Source organism: Pan troglodytes, chromosome 6 (assembly GCF_028858775.2).
Source record: "Pan troglodytes isolate AG18354 chromosome 6, NHGRI_mPanTro3-v2.0_pri, whole genome shotgun sequence".
Taxonomy (NCBI): Eukaryota; Metazoa; Chordata; class Mammalia; order Primates; family Hominidae; genus Pan; species Pan troglodytes.
This window is the reverse complement of record NC_072404.2, coordinates 173,756,698-173,775,881: the sequence shown is the minus strand read 5'-3', so window position 1 is coordinate 173,775,881 and position 19,184 is coordinate 173,756,698. Positions and strand designations below refer to the sequence as shown.

The 19,184-nt window shown below is 43.8% G+C and overlaps 1 protein-coding gene across 7 annotated transcripts in view; it reads left to right on the top strand.

The window, feature by feature from the left end:
- The window catches only part of NCAPG2 (non-SMC condensin II complex subunit G2), a 71,543-nt gene extending 61,878 nt beyond the window's left edge, over nucleotides 1-9,665 (top strand). For all 7 annotated transcript variants that reach the window (XM_016958513.4, XM_016958514.4, XM_024358156.3 and 4 more), the window contains one exon: nucleotides 9,261-9,665. In XM_016958513.4, coding sequence (XP_016814002.2) covers nucleotides 9,261-9,312 — 52 coding nt within the window. In that variant the 3' untranslated portion in view covers nucleotides 9,313-9,665. The remainder of the gene's footprint in view (nucleotides 1-9,260) is intronic.
- The last annotated feature ends 9,519 nt before the right edge of the window (nucleotides 9,666-19,184 follow it).

Below are 19,184 nucleotides of genomic sequence, written 5' to 3'. Positions count from 1 at the left end.
TATAAGCAGACATAAGCATACATAATTGAATATATTGTTGCTATTATTATTTTGAACAAACTACATCTTAGGTCATTTAAGAATAAGAAAAATAAAAGTTTTTATTTACCTTCACTTACTCCTTCTTTGATGCTTCTCCTTTGTTTGTGTTGATCCAAATTCTGACCTATATTCTTTTCCTTCCGTCCAGAGAACTTCTTTTAATGCTTCTTTCAAGGCATGTCTACTGGCAACTAATTCTCTTAATTTTGGTTTGTCAGAGAGTCTTTTACTTCTACTTTATTTCTTTGCAGGGATAATGTTATGTAGTTTATAATTCTAGGTTGATGAATTTTTTTCTCTCTGTACTTTATTTAATTTATTATTATTATTTTTTGAGACAGAGTCTTGCTCTGTTGCCTAGGGTGGAACGCAGTGGTGTGATCTCAGTTCACTGCAACCTCCGCCTCCTAAGTTCAGACGATTCTTGTACCTCAGCCTGCTGAGTAGCTGGTATACAGGCACATCGCCGCCACACCCAGCTCATTTTTGTATTAGTGGAGACAGGGCTTCACCATGTTGCCCAGGCTGGTCTCGAATTCTTGATCTCAAGTGATCTACTCGCCTCAGCCTCCCAAATTGCTGGGATTACTCCCCGTGCCCGGCCACTCTCTGTACTTTAAACATTTCGCTATACTCTCTTCTTGGCTCGTGTAGTATCTGAGAAATAGGATATAATTCTTTTTTGCTCCTCAGTAGATAAGGTGTATTTTTCCCTATCTGGTTCCTTTCAATACTTTTTCTTTGTTTGATTTTTCTGTAGGTTGAATATGATATGCCTAGGTGTAGTTTTCTTTTCTTTTCTTTTCTTTTTTTTTTTGGCATTTATTCTATTCAGTATTCTATGAGCTTCATGGATAAATTCTCAGTTATTATTGTCTGAATATTTCTTCTGTTCCTTTCTCTCTTCTGAAATTCTTATTATACATGTTAACACCTTTTACAGTTGTCTCACAGGTCTTGGATATTTCGTTCTATCAAAACAGCCGCACTTTTGAATTCTGTTTGCTAATATTTTATTTGAGAATGTTTGCCTTAGGTCTGAAATAAGATTAAATGGTCGTTGGTCGTTTTGTTTTGTAGTGTTTTATTTGAGAATGTTTGCATTAGGTCTGAAATAAGATTAAATGGTGGTTGGTTGTTTTGTTTTTGTTTCTTCAGTAGGCTCTCTACCAGTGTTGCTCTCAGCATTAGTTGGTAACTTCTCCCTTCTCAGTGTTGCGGAGCAGTTTAAATCACGTCTGATGCTGTGGAACAACATACCCCTAGAAACCTGGGATGACTTTTCCCTGTTTCTTCTATGTTAGTAGTTGGGTCTGATTTCCTATTACTGCCTGAATAAATTTTGGTAATTTACAATTTCTTGCATTGGTCTAGATTTTTAAATTTATTAAAAAAATGGCTTGTGGTTTTTGTTTATTGATTTTAATAGAATAGAATTTACTCATTGAGATATACATATGGAAAAGAATGTAAATAATATGTGTACCACTGAATTAATTGTCATAAAATGCACTCACAGGCCAGGTGCGGTGGCTTACAGCTGTAATCCCAGCACTTTGGGAGGCCAAGGCAGGTGAATTGCTTGAGTCTAGGAGTTCGCAACCAGCCTGGGCAATGTGGCAAAACCCTGTCTCTACAAAAAATACAGAAATTAGTTGGACATTGTGGCACTCACCTGTGGTCCCAGCTGCTCAAGAGGCTGAGGTGGGAGGATCGCTTGAGCCCAGGAGGTTGATGCTGCAGTGAGCCGAGATCACGTCACTGCATTCCAGCCTGGGTGACAGAGTGAGACCCTGTCTTAAAAAAAAAAAATTCAGTCACCACCTAAATCAAGGAATACACCTCCTGAACATGGCCCCTCTCTCCCTGTTTGAAGGTATCAGCCCACCCCAATACCTCAGTATAATTTTGGGCATTGTCCGGATGAAGAGCAAAGTGTGTGTGGTTTTATACTTGATATGAGGTTTATGTTTACTGTGGCTTTTAACACCATTTCTTTTTTGTCTTTTTTGATTGTACGTCTGAGACTGGCTCTGTGGCTCACACACAGCATTTGTGAGTGCTTGTGCATTGGAGTGTGTGTTTTAGAGAGGTGGAGTGCCACCTGATCAGTTCACGTTCGTTAATTGTGTTACCTCAACTTTTCTATGTTTTTACTGATTTTTTGTTACTTATTCTACAGAGACTTGTGTTAAATTTCTCATTATGCTTGTGAATTTGTCCAAGTATCGTATTTAGGACTGCTTTTGCATTATATATTTTATGGCCCTGTTATTAGGTGCATATAAGTTTAGAACTGCTGTATGTTCTTGATTAATTGACCCTTTTATTTTAATAAAGGGTCTCTCTTTACTCCACTTTGTCAGGTACTGAGATAACAATGTTGGCTGGGCATGGTGGCTCGCGTCTATAATCCCAACACTATGGGAGGCTAAGGTGGGTGGATTGCTTGAGCTCAGGGGTTCAAGACCAGTTTGAGCAACACAGCGAGACCTCATCTCTACAAAAAATACAAATATTAGACAGGTGTGTGGCATGTGCCTATAGTCCCAGCGACATGGACAGCTGAGGTGGGAGGATTGCTTGAGGTGGAGGTTGCAGTGGGTCGAGATTGCGCCACCACACTCCAGTCTTGGCAACAGAGCAAGACTTGTCTCAAAAGCAAACAAACAAAAAACAATGTTTTTCTGTGTGTTTGTCAGGTTCCAGGAGAAGACCAAAACCACGCAGTGATTCGGATAGGGAAAGCTCAGTGTCAGGGATTTTTTTGTTTGTTTTTGAGACAAGAGTCTCCCTCTGTTATGCAGGCTGTAGTGCAGTGGTGCGATCTTGGCTCACTGCAAACTTTGCCTCCCAGGTTCAAGTAATTCTTGTGCATCAGCCTCCCGAGTAGCTGGGATTACAGGCATGCGCCACCATGCCCGGCTAATTTTTGTATTTTTAGTAGAGACGGAGTTTCACCATGTTGGCCAGGCTGGTCTTGAACTCCTGGCCTCAAGTGATCCGCCCGCCTCGGCCTCCCAAAGTGCTGGGATTACAGGGGTGAGCCACCGTGCCCAGCCGAGTGTCAGGGATTTTTATAGGGAGTTGGCAGGATGGGTTATTGGCTAGTGAGAGTTAAAGAGAACTCTAGAGAATACAGGACTAGCAGATGAAGAGAACACCTCCAACCCTAGGTGAGCGCCGCCAAGGAAGGAGCCCCCACCCGGACAGGGAGACCTGGCTTCCTACGTGGAAGAAATTGTTAGAGGCCTTCTGTGGGACCTGAGGATGTCCACTCACCTGGGTGGGTGGTGGGCCGGGGGGATGTGGAGCCATCGCAGGGGAGGTGCTGGGGAGCTGCTGGAGCCGGAGCTGGAAAGCCTACTCTCTTGAGTCCTGCAGGCTCCTGTGTGTGGCTCGGATGGGGTGGGGGCTTGTGGGGTAGTTGTCTGGTGTGCTGCTTGTGCTGTCAGAGTCTGCTGGAGAAAGGGGGGCCTTACAGAAACCTGGAGAAAGTCCCCTCCTTCCCCAGTGACCTTCCAGCACCCCATGGTGATGGGACGTTGAACTGGGCACTAAAGCAGGTGGGTGGGTTTGGGCTCCTAGCGACTGAGTGAATGAAATGCATTCAATTATGTACTCTATTCTAAAAATGATTGAGTGTCCACTATGCTAGTTTTAATCAGGTTAGACTTTGCAACTTTATATTTTAAGAAGAAACCCTCTCAGCACTTTGGGAGGCCAAGGCAAGTGGATCACGAGGTCAGGAGATCGAGACCATCCTGGCTAACACGGTGAAACCCCGTCTCTACTAAAAATATAAAAAATTAGCCGGGCATGGTGGCGGGCGCCTGTAGTCCCAGCTGCTCGGGAGGCTGAGGCAGGAGAATGGCATGAACCCGGGAGGCGGAGCTTGCAGTGAGCCAAGATCATACCACTGCATTCCAGCCTGGGTGACAGAGCAGGGCTCCGTCTCAAAAAAAAAAAAAAAAAAAAAAAAAAAGAAGAAGAAGAAGAAGAGGAAACCCAATAGACTATTGGCCTTAGGAACTTGTTTTTAGGGCAGTGGTCTGATTTGGGGATGACAGAGGAGCACTTGTCCATTTCAGAAAATAAGTGGCAATGATGTAAATGGTTCATCAGGCACAAATATTAAACAAGATGACCAGAATTACCAACTGTAAGAATGTTAAATTGTTTTCACAGGATGTAGTAACAACCTCAAAAGTCTAAGCATTTTTCTTTATTAGAAATAATGTTGGCTGGGCACAGTGGCTTATGCCTGTAATCCCAGCACTTTGGGAGGCTGAGGCAGGCAGATCACCTGAGGTCGGGAGTTCAAGACTAGCCTGACCAACATGGAGAAACCCCGTCTCTACTAAAAGTACAAAAATTAGCTGGGTATGGTGGCACATGCCTGTAATCTCAGCTACTTGGGAGGCTGAGGCAAGAGAATCACTTGAACCCGGAAGGCAGAGGTTGCAGTGAGCCCAGATCGAGCCATTGCACTCCAGCCTGGGCATTAAGAGTGAAACTCCATCTCAAAAAAAAAAAAAAAAGAAAAGAAAAAAAGAAATAATGTTGCCAAGGAAGGCTTATTTGGATATAGAATAGTGTATACTATTCTGAAGATGAAAGGGAAGAGGAACATTGGTTTCTCACTAGGAATGCCTTCCATTTCCACTTATACTTAGTTTCAGGCTAACTACTTGAATTATGTTAGTTACATTGAGAGAAGAAAAGACCTGAGAAATTCAGAACTTACAATGTGGAAAAGGACATGAGCAGAACACTGGGGATGGAGCGTTTTGTTTCTCCATTATTCACCTGCATGCCATCCTCTCTACTAAGATGATACACAGATGAAAAAAAGAGCTCCTCCCTTTAAGAAGGAAACATCCTAGAAAATAAATAGGTCAGGACTGTGAAATAATGGCTTCTTACTTAAATATGCAAGAAGCAAACTATAGAAAAACCAGTGTCTAAAAAAATCAATCTGACAAATTGATGAAACAAGAAAAATCAATCTAACGGAAGAAAACAATTAAGATTTAAGACCGTATTTTAAAATATTATTGATTTAACGTTGGACTAGAGACATTAAAGCAAGTAAACATCTTTAAGAATCTGGGAACCCCTTGCTCCAATTAATATTTTAGGCAGTGGAGCTTGATTTAAAAGTGCACGTTTTCTTAACAACTAATCTAGTTTTCAGGGCTAGTATTCTGTTGACTGGTCTTTTGGGTGCTAAATAAAAATCGGCATCTCATTGCATTTTAATTGCCTCATCCCATATAGCATATTGTAAACTGGACATTTTCTGAGGAGAAACAACATGCATTTGCCCATGCACTGGTGCATTTAAATGTCAAGTATGTTAAATTTATTGCTTTCATAAATTGTATCGATAGTAATAAATTTGTAATTTGAAATAAATTACAAATATAAATAATATATTTCTTAAGGTTTGTGTTACCTCATGAATTTTCCCCACTAATCATATTACAAGCAAATTACTTGCCAATATTAATTGTGCCTCTACTTGCAGGCAACGTTAATAGTAAAATAATGTAGGTGCCAACATTAAACCTTGAAGGGAAAGAGTACTCCCTGAAAATGGCCTCTCTTTTGTTATCAGGTATTGATAAATGAATATCAATTCATTTTATTCTGCTTTAATTTTAACAGTCTTTTTTTTAAACGAATTTGAGGCTGGATGCTTTTTATAGCTTATTTAGTGGTATGCTTCCATCATCCATACCCAATGAAATTGGTGTGGATAATTTAAAAGTATTCATGTATAAAACCACCCTTTAATAAATACAGACACTGTCTTTTTATCTTACGGTTTTTCTCAGAAAATTGATTCTGCTGTGTTTCTTGTGGCTGTGATCACCAACATGTGATCCTAACCTGACATAGAAGGAAAGGTGGCGAAGTTTTGAGTCCTCGTGTTTGACATATTTTACAGACGTTAGTGCTGAGGGGACTTGCACATGGTCTGGTCTGTGTGTCTTGTTACACATCAGGAGAACCCTGGCCCAGGGAGCTTTTTGTCTAAGCTTTTTGTCACTGTCCCTTCCAACTTTAAAATTCCTTCATTTTGTTTTCTTCATTTGTCCTTTAGTAGTTCTTATTTCTCTGGTTTACATAGTGTGTTCAATTCTTGCTTCAGGTAATAGAAGAATGAGTAAATTTGTGTTGCAGTAGTGTTCCAGTAGCAGGAGAAAAATGGCCTGGGTTTAAACCCAGACTGCCCTTCCCAGCTGAGTGGTCATGGGCAGTTTGCTTTACCACTTTTGCCTCAGTTAGCTTATCTGTTACAGGATAACGATAAAGAGTCATTCTTGTTGCCAGTCTAGACTTAGGTCAGTGTAAGTAGCTCTTTACTACCTGGTAAATGAGAACACTTGGCCCTCCATATCCACGGGTTCCAAGTTCGTAAATCCAACCAATCATAGTTTGACAATATTTGGGACAAAAATGGATGGTTGTGGCTGTACTGAATATGAACAGACTTTTCCTTGTCATTATTCCCTAATATAACAGTATAGGATAAACAATATAGTATATAGTATAACAACTATTAGTATAGTATAACAATATAGACAATATAGTATATAGACAATATAGTATAACAATTATTACCATAGCATTTACCTTGTATTAGGTATTATAAGTAGTCTAGAGATGATTTAAAGCATACAGGAGGATGTGGGTAGACTATATGCAAACACTACACCAGGGACTTGAACATCTGTGGATTTTAGTATCTGGGGGGTCCTGGAACACATCTCCCACAGATAGTGAGGGTTAACTGTACTTTTAATGTAACATTTTTCTCTAAAGTATTTTTAAATTCATGTTCACTTAAGGAGACAATATTATTTTTGAGTAATTAAAAATTGATTTTAGGCCAGGTATGGTGTCTGTAATCCCAACACTTTGGGAGGCTGAGGCGGGCAGATTGCTTAAGCTGAGTTCACTACCAGACTGGGTAACATGGTGAAACCCCATCTCTACAAAAAATACAAAAAAATCTGCTGGGTGTGGTGGTGTGCACCATAGTCCCAGCTCCTTGGGAGGGTGAGCTGGGAGGATTGCTTGAGCCCGAGAGGTCAAGCCTGCAGTGAGCTGTGACCTCACTGCTGCACTTCAGCCTGGGTGACAGAGCGTGACCCTGTCTCAAAAAAAAAAAAATTAATTTTAGATTTTGGAGGGTTCATGACTTCCTGGGCCTGTTCCCCTCTGTCTTGCCTCTGGCTGCACTGCTGCTGAGCCAGGCAGTTGCTGGGCTGACAGGTGGGCGGAACCTGGTCTGTGGACAGAGAGCACTCTCTTCTCCTTGGGGGACTCAGGGAATGGGCAGGAAACCCTGAGGCAGCAGGTCCAGTAGAGGCCCAGCGAGGCTGGGAGAGTGAAGGGGCTGTGGGGCACCCAGAGTCTCCTGTGTCGTTGCATGGCGGCCTCCACATAGCTGTGCCCTCACCCCTGGTTCAACACAGGCAGAAATAACCACACAGAGGGTGGCCCAGGCGCTTCCAGAGTGATAGTGGTGGGTGAGTAATAAGTCTTTGAAGAAGAGTCAACTGTAACCCCGAAAGGACAGTCTAGAGCTCAGGTGTCACAGACATACTACAGAGATGGTCCCTGTTGATAGTCAAATTCCAGAAAGGTCAATTTGGAGAGATGTCTCAGAACATAGACCATAAATACTCACGAGGAGAGGTCACGAGGATGGGGATAGACTTGGGGGAAAAGGCCCGAGAGACCTAATAGCAAGGAGAAGCAGTGATTCAACAACGATAGGAAAAAATTCCCCAGAGCTTAAAGAAATATATGCAGATTCCCTTTTTTCTTTCACTACATTCTGGATTGATGGGAAAAAAAATCACAGCTAAATAATTATGGATAAGATTCCTAAATTCCAGGAATAAAGAGAAAATCTTAAAATTTTTCTAGATTCATGCAGGCCAATACAGTGGCTGCTGAACACATGAAACCTGGTGAGTCTAAGCTGAGTGTGGCCCTCATAGAAAGTGCAAGCAGGTTTGGAAGACAGTATGGAAAAGAGAATGTGAACTATGTCATAAATAATTTTATATTGATTACAAGTTGAAGCATTTTGGATATGTTGGGTTAAATAAAATATATTAAGATGAATTTTGCTTAAAAAAATAAAAAGAAGCAAGGTCTTGATCCATTGTACCCTTTGACCTGTTTCAATGTGATTACTGGAAAATGTAAAATGACGCATGTGACTGGCATTGACATTACAGGGGCTGTGGTAGACAGCAGTCTGTCTCCAAAGGTGAAGACCAGGTAGACATGAGTCTCACTTGCAGTGCTGGACACAGGAAGACAATAGGATTGTAAGAGTTTTAAATCTCGCTGAGATTCATTTGGAGTGAAAGGTAGATATTTGTGTCCAGGAGGAATTCAGAGATGAGCTTTTCTTTATTGCTTCTCTGAGGAGACTGCTTTGGAGTGCCCTGTAATGGAACAAGCATTGGAGCCATGCAGGAGTTGTGGGACAGTAAAAAGGGAAGCCATGGTGAGCCACGCACTTTGTAAATATGTGTATTTGAAGGGACAGTGATATGCTACCTGTCTAATAATGATTCTTAAAATAGGCACACTGCCAGGGAAGTGAGGACAACGACTGGCACGGAAAAGTACTCAGTGCTCTCAGCCAAAGCCGCGGCCTAGGTGGGGCTGGGGAGGGCGTGAGGAGGAAGAGTCTCGCCTTGAGGGACAGGGATGCAGGGCAGGGGAGTGGGAAAGAGGTTTTTCTAAAGGCTTCAGGTTATTAGAGGTAGTAGGTAAATGTCATGGTAGTAGAGTATCTTGGTAGGTCACATAGTTTTTATTTATCTTGTTTTCTTGTGTAATAGAGAAATAGGCTCAGAACTGTGGGTGCTGGAAAGGAAGAGCACACGTCCTGTTCGCTCACCAGCATAGCACACTGCCCAGTGAGCACGTTTCATTGCCTGGCAGTGCTTGGGGTCCACCGTCAACCCAAGCCTGTGCTCCAGTGCCATGTGTCCTGACTCCTGTGGGGATTCTGACCCCATTTTACATACAAGAAACAATTAATGAAACATCTATAGATTATTTCAACTTTGTTTTTAAATGCACGGTTGCAAACCATTTTTAGATTATATTTTTGAAAATGTACATTTGGATAATTTGGTCACTTTTTTCTGTAGCTAAATATTTCTTTATTTGTGTTTCAGATTTCTCTATGAATCATCATCAAGATCTCTGGGAGAACTTTTGAATTCATAACCAAGCCAACATCTCCAGACATGTAAAAATAGGGAAAAGTGATTCAAATTGAAATGCCTGTGTATTTTCCTATTGTTTTTAATGTTAATAACCCATATAATAGGGAAAGGGTGGGATTTTTTTGTGGGAGTGTGGGAAGGTGGGGGTTATGGAGGAGATAACTCAAAACTTCTTCAATTTTGCCTAGTGCCTGCGTAAATAATATATTTAATATAAAGGACTCCAGGTATGAATGGTGTAGAAATCCATGATTCCAAGAAAAAACACTTTTCTAGCAAACCTGGTTGTTTTTAAAATGACTTTTATATATGTAATATTGCTTGGAAACTATGAGTAATAAAGCAATGACAACATCCATTTGTTTATTTGAAAGTATTAGGGGCCCGGCGCAGTGGCACACGCCTGTAATCCCAGCACTTTGGGAGGCTGAGGCAGGCAGATCACTTGAGGTCAGGAGTTCAAGACCAGCCTAGACAACATGGTGAAACCCCGTCTCTACCAAAAATACAAAATTAGCTGGGTGTGGTGGTGAATGCCTGTAATCCCAGCTACTCAGGAAGCAGAGGTTGCAGTGAGCTGACGTCGCGTCACTGCACCCCAGCCTGGGCGACAGAGCAAGACTCTGTCTCAAAAAAAAAAAAGAGAAAGTATTAAAATCCACCTTTATGGCCAGGAGTGAGGTGCTGTGATACTCCCTGAGTGGAGAGCCCAGGGCAGGGCCCACAGCAGTCTCTGGGTCCAACCTTCCTGTTGCCTCTATGGGTATTGGGATGGGTCCTGTGGCTGTGAACGTGAGCAGCACAGACACCAAGTAGCTCAGCCTAAAGGCAAACCACTGTTACTCTGGTCTTTTCTTTCTGAGACCTGTTCTGGTAGCAGTGGTGCTGACAGCCTCCTATGCCGCCCTGACCTCTCGCCCACCTGGTGGATGCCAGTTGTTTCATGGCCCCATGCTCCTGGCCCTCTTAGTCAAAGATTCTGTGTCACGGTTGATCCTGTGGGCCCTTGTGGACCACCTCATAGTTGGTTGGAAATTAGTGCAGCTTAAATTTTGTGCTTGTTCTGTCCTCAGCCCCTGAGCAAAAAAGTAAAGAAATGCCAGTGTTTCTGTGCCTGTATTTCTCTGAGAGGGTACAAGAAGTGGACTACTTACTGTAGTTATGAGCATTCAGGGTAAGGTTTTGCCAAGGGATCTGAGAAATGGAAGGTGGGGAGTGGAATAATATTACAGCTTAATTCAGATAATTTTGAAAATATGACTTTCTAGACATCCTGGCTGACTAAACCGTATTCTGAATTCGTGAGTGACATTGATAACGGAAATATAGTTCTATCAGATAGAGTCGTTTATTTGGAAGGGTTAGTGCAGATCTAAGACTGGCGACTTGAGTATGTGAGGGAGAGATTGCTGGTCTCTCCCCTGTTATTCATTCTCCTCTTTTTCCACAGAAATACTATCTATGATTTTGTCTCTGGGTATGTGCCCCTCCTGAATAAAGACCACATTCACCAACATTGCTTGCACCTACATGTGGGCATGTGTCCAGGTGCTTCCAGTAAGATAATAGTGAAGTTGTCATGGGCACCTTAAAAGTTATCTGTGTATCTTTACCTTTCTTACATTCTGCCTGGAATGGGGTTGTGATGGATGGAGCTCTCACTGCCATGTTGGACTGTGAGGATCTACAGTTTTGAGCTACATTCCTGAGCCGACATTGTTTAAGCCCCCAGTGTCTTTGGGAGAACTCAGTCTTGACAGTTGAAAGCCATAACTCAAAGCTAGTCTGAGGATGAATCCCTGTGATTGCCACCGGGCACTTGACATTTTAATTAGCACTTCTGCTCCCAGAATTCACCTGCAATGTTCCAACACCAATGTTACTTCTGCACCCAGTTAGAGGGGTAGGGAGAGGTTGGGAGCTGCCCTACCCCTGCTGTGGCACTCACTCCTCAGCCAAAGACTGGCAGAATCCTGGCCGCATGGCCGCGAAGGCAAGTACTCACCACTTTAAACATTTAAATATTCCCTGCATCAGGAGACATTCTTCACCACTCACCAAGACTCAAGGGGAGAGATCCCAGAACAAAAAAATAAATAGCTGTTGGGTGGCCAAAGACAGTAATAATTGTAATTTAAATTATTCTGATTTTCTAGATCAGTGGTTTTCAGGCTTTAATATGCATCAGAAACATCTAAAGTTTGTTATAACGGCTGCTGGGACCCGGCCCCACACTGTCACAGTCTTGAGGTTCATCCACACTGTGGTGGCTTAGCCATTCACCTATTGAGGGTCGTTTGTTACAACGGCTGCTGGGACCCGGCCCCACACTGTCACAGTCTTGAGATTCATCCACACTGTGGTGGCTTAGCCATTCACCTATTGAGGGTCGTTTGTTATAACGGCTGCTGGGACCCGGCCCCACACTGTCACAGTCTTGAGATTCATCCACAGTGTGGTGGCTTAGCCATTCACCTATTGAGGGTCGTTTGTTACAACGGCTGCTGGGACCCGGCCCCACACTGTCACAGTCTTGAGGTTCATCCACACTGTGGTGGCTTAGCCATTCACCTATTGAGGGTCGTTTGTTACAACGGCTGCTGGGACCCGGCCCCACACTGTCACAGTCTTGAGATTCATCCACAGTGTGGTGGCTTAGCCATTCACCTATTGAGGGTCGTTTGTTACAACGGCTGCTGGGACCCGGCCCCACACTGTCACAGTCTTGAGGTTCATCCACACTGTGGTGGCTTAGCCATTCACCTATTGAGGGTCGTTTGTTACAACGGCTGCTGGGACCCGGCCCCACACTGTCACAGTCTTGAGATTCATCCACAGTGTGGTGGCTTAGCCATTCACCTATTGAGGGTCATTTGTTACAACGGCTGCTGGGACCCGGCCCCACACTGTCACAGTCTTGAGATTCATCCACACTGTGGTGGCTTAGCCATTCACCTATTGAGGGTCGTTTGTTACAACGGCTGCTGGGACCCGGCCCCACACTGTCACAGTCTTGAGATTCATCCACACTGTGGTGGCTTAGCCATTCACCTATTGAGGGTCGTTTGTTACAACGGCTGCTGGGACCTGGCCCCACACTGTCACAGTCTTGAGATTCATCCACAGTGTGGTGGCTTAGCCATTCACCTATTGAGGGTCGTTTGTTACAACGGCTGCTGGGACCCGGCCCCACACTGTCACAGTCTTGAGGTTCATCCACACTGTGGTGGCTTACCATTCACCTATTAAGGGTCATTTGTTACAACGGCTGCTGGGACCCGGCCCCACACTGTCACAGTCTTGAGATTCATCCACACTGTGGTGGCTTAGCCATTCACCTATTGAGGGTCGTTTGTTACAACGGCTGCTGGGACCCGGCCCCACACTGTCACAGTCTTGAGATTCATCCACACTGTGGTGGCTTAGCCATTCACCTATTGAGGGTCGTTTGTTACAACGGCTGCTGGGACCTGGCCCCACACTGTCACAGTCTTGAGATTCATCCACACTGTGGTGGCTTAGCCATTCACCTATTGAGGGTCGTTTGTTACAATGGCTGCTGGGACCCGGCCCCACACTGTCACAGTCTTGAGATTCATCCACACTGTGGTGGCTTAGCCATTCACCTATTGAGGGTCGTTTGTTACAACGGCTGCTGGGACCCGGCCCCACACTGTCACAGTCTTGAGGTTCATCCACACTGTGGTGGCTTACCATTCACCTATTGAGGGTCGTTTGTTACAACGGCTGCTGGGACCCGGCCCCACACTGTCACAGTCTTGAGATTCATCCACAGTGTGGTGGCTTAGCCATTCACCTATTGAGGGTCGTTTGTTACAACGGCTGCTGGGACCCGACCCCACACTGTCACAGTCTTGAGGTTCATCCACACTGTGGTGGCTTAGCCATTCACCTATTGAGGGTCGTTTGTTACAACGGCTGCTGGGACCCGGCCCCACACTGTCACAGTCTTGAGGTTCATCCACACTGTGGTGGCTTACCATTCACCTATTGAGGGTCGTTTGTTACAACGGCTGCTGGGACCCGGCCCCACACTGTCACAGTCTTGAGATTCATCCACACTGTGGTGGCTTAGCCATTCACCTATTGAGGGTCGTTTGTTACAACGGCTGCTGGGACCTGGCCCCACACTGTCACAGTCTTGAGGTTCATCCACACTGTGGTGGCTTACCATTCACCTACTGAGGGTCGTTTGTTACAACGGCTGCTGGGACCCGGCCCCACACTGTCACAGTCTTGAGATTCATCCACACTGTGGTGGCTTAGCCATTCACCTATTGAGGGTCGTTTGTTACAACGGCTGCTGGGACCCGGCCCCACACTGTCACAGTCTTGAGGTTCATCCACACTGTGGTGGCTTAGCCATTCACCTATTGAGGGTCGTTTGGCTGTTTATCCATTCACCTGTTGATGGTTGTTTGGCTATTTACCCACTCACCTATTGATTCCCCTTTGGCTGTTTATTGATGGTCCTTTGGCTATTGCAGATAAAGTTGCTAGGAACCTTCATGTATACAAGTCTGTGTGGGCTTGTTTCACTGGGTCAGTTTCTTGGAGTGGAAGTTCTGGTTAATATGTTAAGTCTACATTTAACCTTTAAACAAATCTCACAAACTGTTTTCCATAGTTGTTGTAACATTTTGTATTCCTATCAGTTCCTCCACATCCTCCCTTACAATGGTTATTTTCAGTGTTTTTATCTTCATTCTGTTGGTTGTGTAGTGGTAACTCATGGTGTCTTTAATTTGTGTTGCCCGAGGACTGATGCTGCACACTTCACTTATGTATCTGTGTTGGTGAAATACCAGCTCAAGTCTCTCATCTGTTTTTGTTGTATTATTGCATTGTTTGTCTTGTTGCGTTTTAAGCCTTCTTTAGATGTTCTGGATACAAGTCTTTTATTAGGGTAGGGTATTACAGTATGTGGCTCCTATTTTTATTTTATTTTATTTTATATTTTATTTTTGAGACCGAGTCTCGCTCTGTCACCCAGGCTGGAGTGCAATGGTGCGATCTTGGCTCACTGCAACCTCTGCCTCCTGGGTTCATGCAGTCCTCCTGTCTCAGCCTCCCGAATACCTGGGATTACAGGTGCATGTCACCATGCCTGGCTAATTTTGTGTGTGTGTGTTTTTAGTAGAGATGGGGTTTCACCATGTTGGCCAGGCTAGTCTCAAACTCCTGACCTCTGTGCTGGGATTACAGGTGTGAGCCATCGCACCTGGCCCTATTTTAATTTTTTAAAATGGTGTCTTTCAAATAGGAAATTTTAATTTTGAAGAAGTCCTGTTTATCAATTATACTCTTGTAGTTTGTGCTTTTTGTGTTCTATATAAAAAGACATGTAAAAAACCATGTTTATTTGTTGTCCTGTATGAAATAACATGTTTTATTTTGGCTTACATAGTTAACTGATGAGAATCTTGCTGTTATTTCTACATTGGTGTCTGTGGCTGCTTTTATTATCTCCTTATCGAAACCTAAAAGCTCTGCTCTTGTGTTTAGGTCTGTGATCCATTTTGAATTAATGTTTATGTATGGTATGAGGTAAGGATTTATTTATTTCTTTATGCCATATGGATATCTAGTAGTCCCTGCACCATTAGAAGGTAATATTTTTATCAAGGAACTCCATGACACATCTCTGGACCTGCCCTTCATCTAGACCAGCAGGGCTCAGCTGGGCATGAGTTTGCCCCTCTTTCCATCAGTGGCACAGGTGTCTTGGTGGGCTGGGTTGCCACAAAATGCCTCAGGTAGGAGGCACGGGACAGCCCTTGCAACAAAGAGTCATTCCAGCCCAGTGGTCAATGGTGTGATGTTGAGAAGCTCTGCTGTGTAAGTTTATGTTTTAGCTGTTATGATTAGGTGTATAATCCATTTTAAGTTAATCTTGGATGTGGAGTCCAAGTTCAGTTTGTCGTTTTTGGTTTTTCCCCATATGATTATCCAGTTGTTCCTGCACCCTTTCTTCCTCCATGAAATCACCTTGCATCTTCGCCAAGATGCAGTTGGCTATACATGTGTGGGCTCTTTCTGGAGTCTGTTCTGTGCACTGAGCTATGGCCATCCTTACGCCAATTCCCAGGGTCCTTTTTATTTGAGCCGTACCTGTGTCTTAAAATTGTGAATTGCAAGTCCCCAATTGGCTCTCTGTTTTTTGATGTGGTTTTGGCTTTTCTAGCTCCTTTGCCTTTTCATATACATTGTAGAATCAATTTGTCAATTTCTACAGACGAAAACATGCAGTACAATTCTGATTGTGATTACACTAAACTTACAGATCAAGCTGGGGATTAACTCGCAAAAAGAGTCCGGCCACTTATGGAAAGAAGGCAAAATAATAAGTTACGATGAGAAAGAGTGATATTCCTGTATTATTAGTGCAGGCAAGGGGAAGAGCAGTTCCACTCTTCAGTTTGTGGAGGGAACGCAGGGTTTTACAGAAAGGGTTTGGAATGCGGAATAGGCAAGGGGGGCTAAGAGGTGCCAGGTGGCGTGACTTGCTTCAGTGGCCCCTCTTGAATTATTGTCCCATTTGGTGAAGGGGCCGGCACCATTGTGCATCCTACCAGGTTATAAATTAATCACAGTCAATCTTGTAGTCACTCTTCAGCCAGGAGAGGGTTCTGGCCTTGAAATAATCTTTTGTTGGAAAGAGAATTCCGGAGTTGCCTAGTCCCTTTTAGGACCCGACCCCTGAAGCTTCTAAGCAAATAAATGGCCAGATAAGAGAGCATGGTGTGTGCTTAACTAGTATCTGGGTAAATAAATGTGCATAAAGCATGGGAGCATACAGTGGGAAAAGAAAGAAGAGTGGAGGGCCCGGGTTCGGTGGCTCACGACTGTAATCCCAGCACTTCGGGAGGCTGAGGTGGGTGGATTGCCTGAGGTCAGGAGTTCCAGACCAGCCTGGCCAACATGGTGAAACCCCATCTCTACTAAAAATACAAAAAATTAGCCAGGTGTGGTGGCACACGCCTGTAATCCCAGCTACTTGGGAGTCTGAGGCAGGAGAATCACTGGAACCCGGGGGGTGGTGGTTGCAGTGAGCGGAGATTGCACCACTGTACTCCAGCCTGGGCGACAGAGCGAGACTGTTTCCAAAAATAAAAATGAAAGGGAGTGGAGGTTCGCAGCACATTCCAAGGCTGTATTTCAAGATGAAAGGTAACACATATGCAGTTTGTCTCAAAGTTTTATCTTGAGACTGGGAAGGGGAAGAGGAAAAGGAAAAGAAAAAACAGTTTGAAACACAGTTTGAGGCTAGGCTGCTAAGCTGCTCGGGCAGAGGGAGAATTGACACTCAACAGTGTTGAGTCCTCTGATCCATGACCATTGTCTAGTTTTTCAGACATTTAATATCTCCCAGTATTTTGTCATTTTCATGATATAGGTCTTCCATATGTTTTATTAAATTTATCCCTACATATTTTGTGTTTTATAGAGCTGTTGTAAATGGTAGTATTTTTAAATTTTCAACTTCTAATTGTTTATACTGGAATAGAGGAAGGCAGTTTCTTTTTGTATGTTGACTTTGTATTCTACTTTTCTAAGCTCATTGATGACTTGTGGTAGTTTATTTATAGGCTCTGTCATATTTTCTACTCAGACGATCAGGTTATCTAAAAATAAATGCCATTTACATCTTCCTTTCCAGTCTGGATGCTTTTATTGCTTTTCCTTTTTGTGCCGGTGAGAACCTCCAGTAAAATGTAGCCTGGAAGTGGTGTGAGCAGGCACTCTCGCCTTGTTCTGGTCTCCACAGCACAGCATTCAGTCTTCCACAGCTCAATAAACTGTAGGTTGTTTATAGATGCATTTTATCAGGATGAGGAAGTGCCTTTCTATTCCTAGTTTTCTGAGAATTTTTTTCCATGAGTAGGTGTTAAAATTTTGTCAAATCCTTTTTATGCATTTTTTTTTTTTTTTGAGATGGAGTCTCGCACTGTCGTCTGGGCTGGATTGCAGTGGGTGATCTTGGCTCACTGCAACCTCCGCCTTCTGGGTTCAAGCGATTCTCTTGCCTCAACCTCTCGAGTAGCTGGGATTACAGCTGCCTGCCACCATGCCCGGCTAATTTTTTTGTATTTTTAGTAGAGATGGGGTTCACTATTTTGGCCAGGCTGGTCTCGAACTCCTGACCTCATGATCCGCCTGCCTCGGCCTCCCAAGGTGCTGGGATTACCAGCATGAGCCACCGCGCCTGGCCCGCATCTGTTAACTAACATATCTACCTTCAAAAAATATTGTATCCCTTCATGAGTTGCACACAGACTTAGCAGCCTACCTCCACCTTCTGCTCACTGTGCTCTCATTGTCATACGTTTTACTTCTACATATGTTATTCCCAAAATTCATTGTCATTATTTTTGTTTTAAACTGTTAATTAACTTTTTAAAAGATTTAAACATGAGAGAAAATTGTCTTTTAAGTTTATCCACGTATTCACTATTTCTGGCAATGTTCTTTCCTTTGTGCAGTTTCAGATTTCCATATGGTGTCATTTTCTTTCTTCTAAAGAGCTTTCTTTAATATCTCTTTAGCATATATCTGCTAGTTATGAGTTTTCTCGGCTTTTGATTATCTGGAAGAGTATTTTGCCTTCATTTTTGAAGGTTTAAAAAATTTTAGAGACAGTGTCTTGCTCTGTCACCCAGGCTCAATCATGGCTCACTGCAACCTTGACCTCCTGGGCTCAAGTAGTCCTCCTGCCTCAGCCTCCCAAGCAGCTGGAGCTACTGGCATGTACCACCACATCTGGCTTTTTTTTTTTTTTTTAAAGACAGGGATTTGGGCTGGGCGTGGTGGCTCACGCCTGTAATCCCAGCTCTTCAGGAGGCCAAGGCAGGTGGATTACCTGAGGTCAGGAGTTCAAGACCAGCCTGGTCAACATGGTGAAACCTCGTCTTTACTAAAATACAAAAATTAGCCAGGTGTGGTGGCGGGTGCCTGTAATCCCAGCTACCCGGGAGGCTGAGGCAGGAGAATCGCTTGAACCCAGGAGGCGGAGGTTGCAGTGAGCCGAGATCGCTCCGTTGCACTCCAGCCTGAGTGACAAGAGCGAAACTTTGTCTCAAAAAAAAAGAAAAAAAGACGGGTTTGCCATCTTGCCTAGGTTGGTTTCTGAGGTATTTTCGCTAGAAAGAGAATCCTGCATTGATATTTTTCTCCCAGGAGTTTAAGCATGTTTTACTGTGGCTTATTTGGTTACTGATGAGCATCCTACTGCCAGTCCCACCTTCGTGTCTCTGTCTGCCTTCATGATCTCTTTATCACTTTTTTGTTTGTTTGTTTTGTTTTGAGACGGAGTTTTGCTCTGTCATCCCAGGCTGGAGTGCAGTGGCATGATCTTGGCTCACTGCAACCTCTGCCTCCCGGGTTCAAGTGATTCTCCTGCCTCATCCTCCTGAGTAGCTGGGATTACAGGCATGCACCACCAAGCCCAGCTAATTTTTGTATTTTTAGTAGAGTCGGGGTTTCACCATGTTGTCCAGGCTGGTCTTGAACTCCTGACCTCAAGTGATCCACCTGCCTCGGTCTCCCAAAGTGCTGGGATTATAGGCGTGAGCTAACACACTCGGCCTATCACTGGTTTTTAGCAATTTGATTATGATGTATTTGGGTGTGGTTCTCCTCATGTTTCTTCTGCTTAGGTTTTATTAGAATTCTTGAATGTGTTGGGTTTTAGTTATCAAATTTGAAAAATCTTCTGGACCTGTGGTGCAGCCTCACTGAGGAGGGCCACCCTGCACCCGTCGCCGGCCCCGGTCTCCCAGGGCCTCACCCGAGTGATGCCCCGCTATTGCGCGGCGATTTGTTGTAAGAACTGCCGGGGATGAAACCATAAAG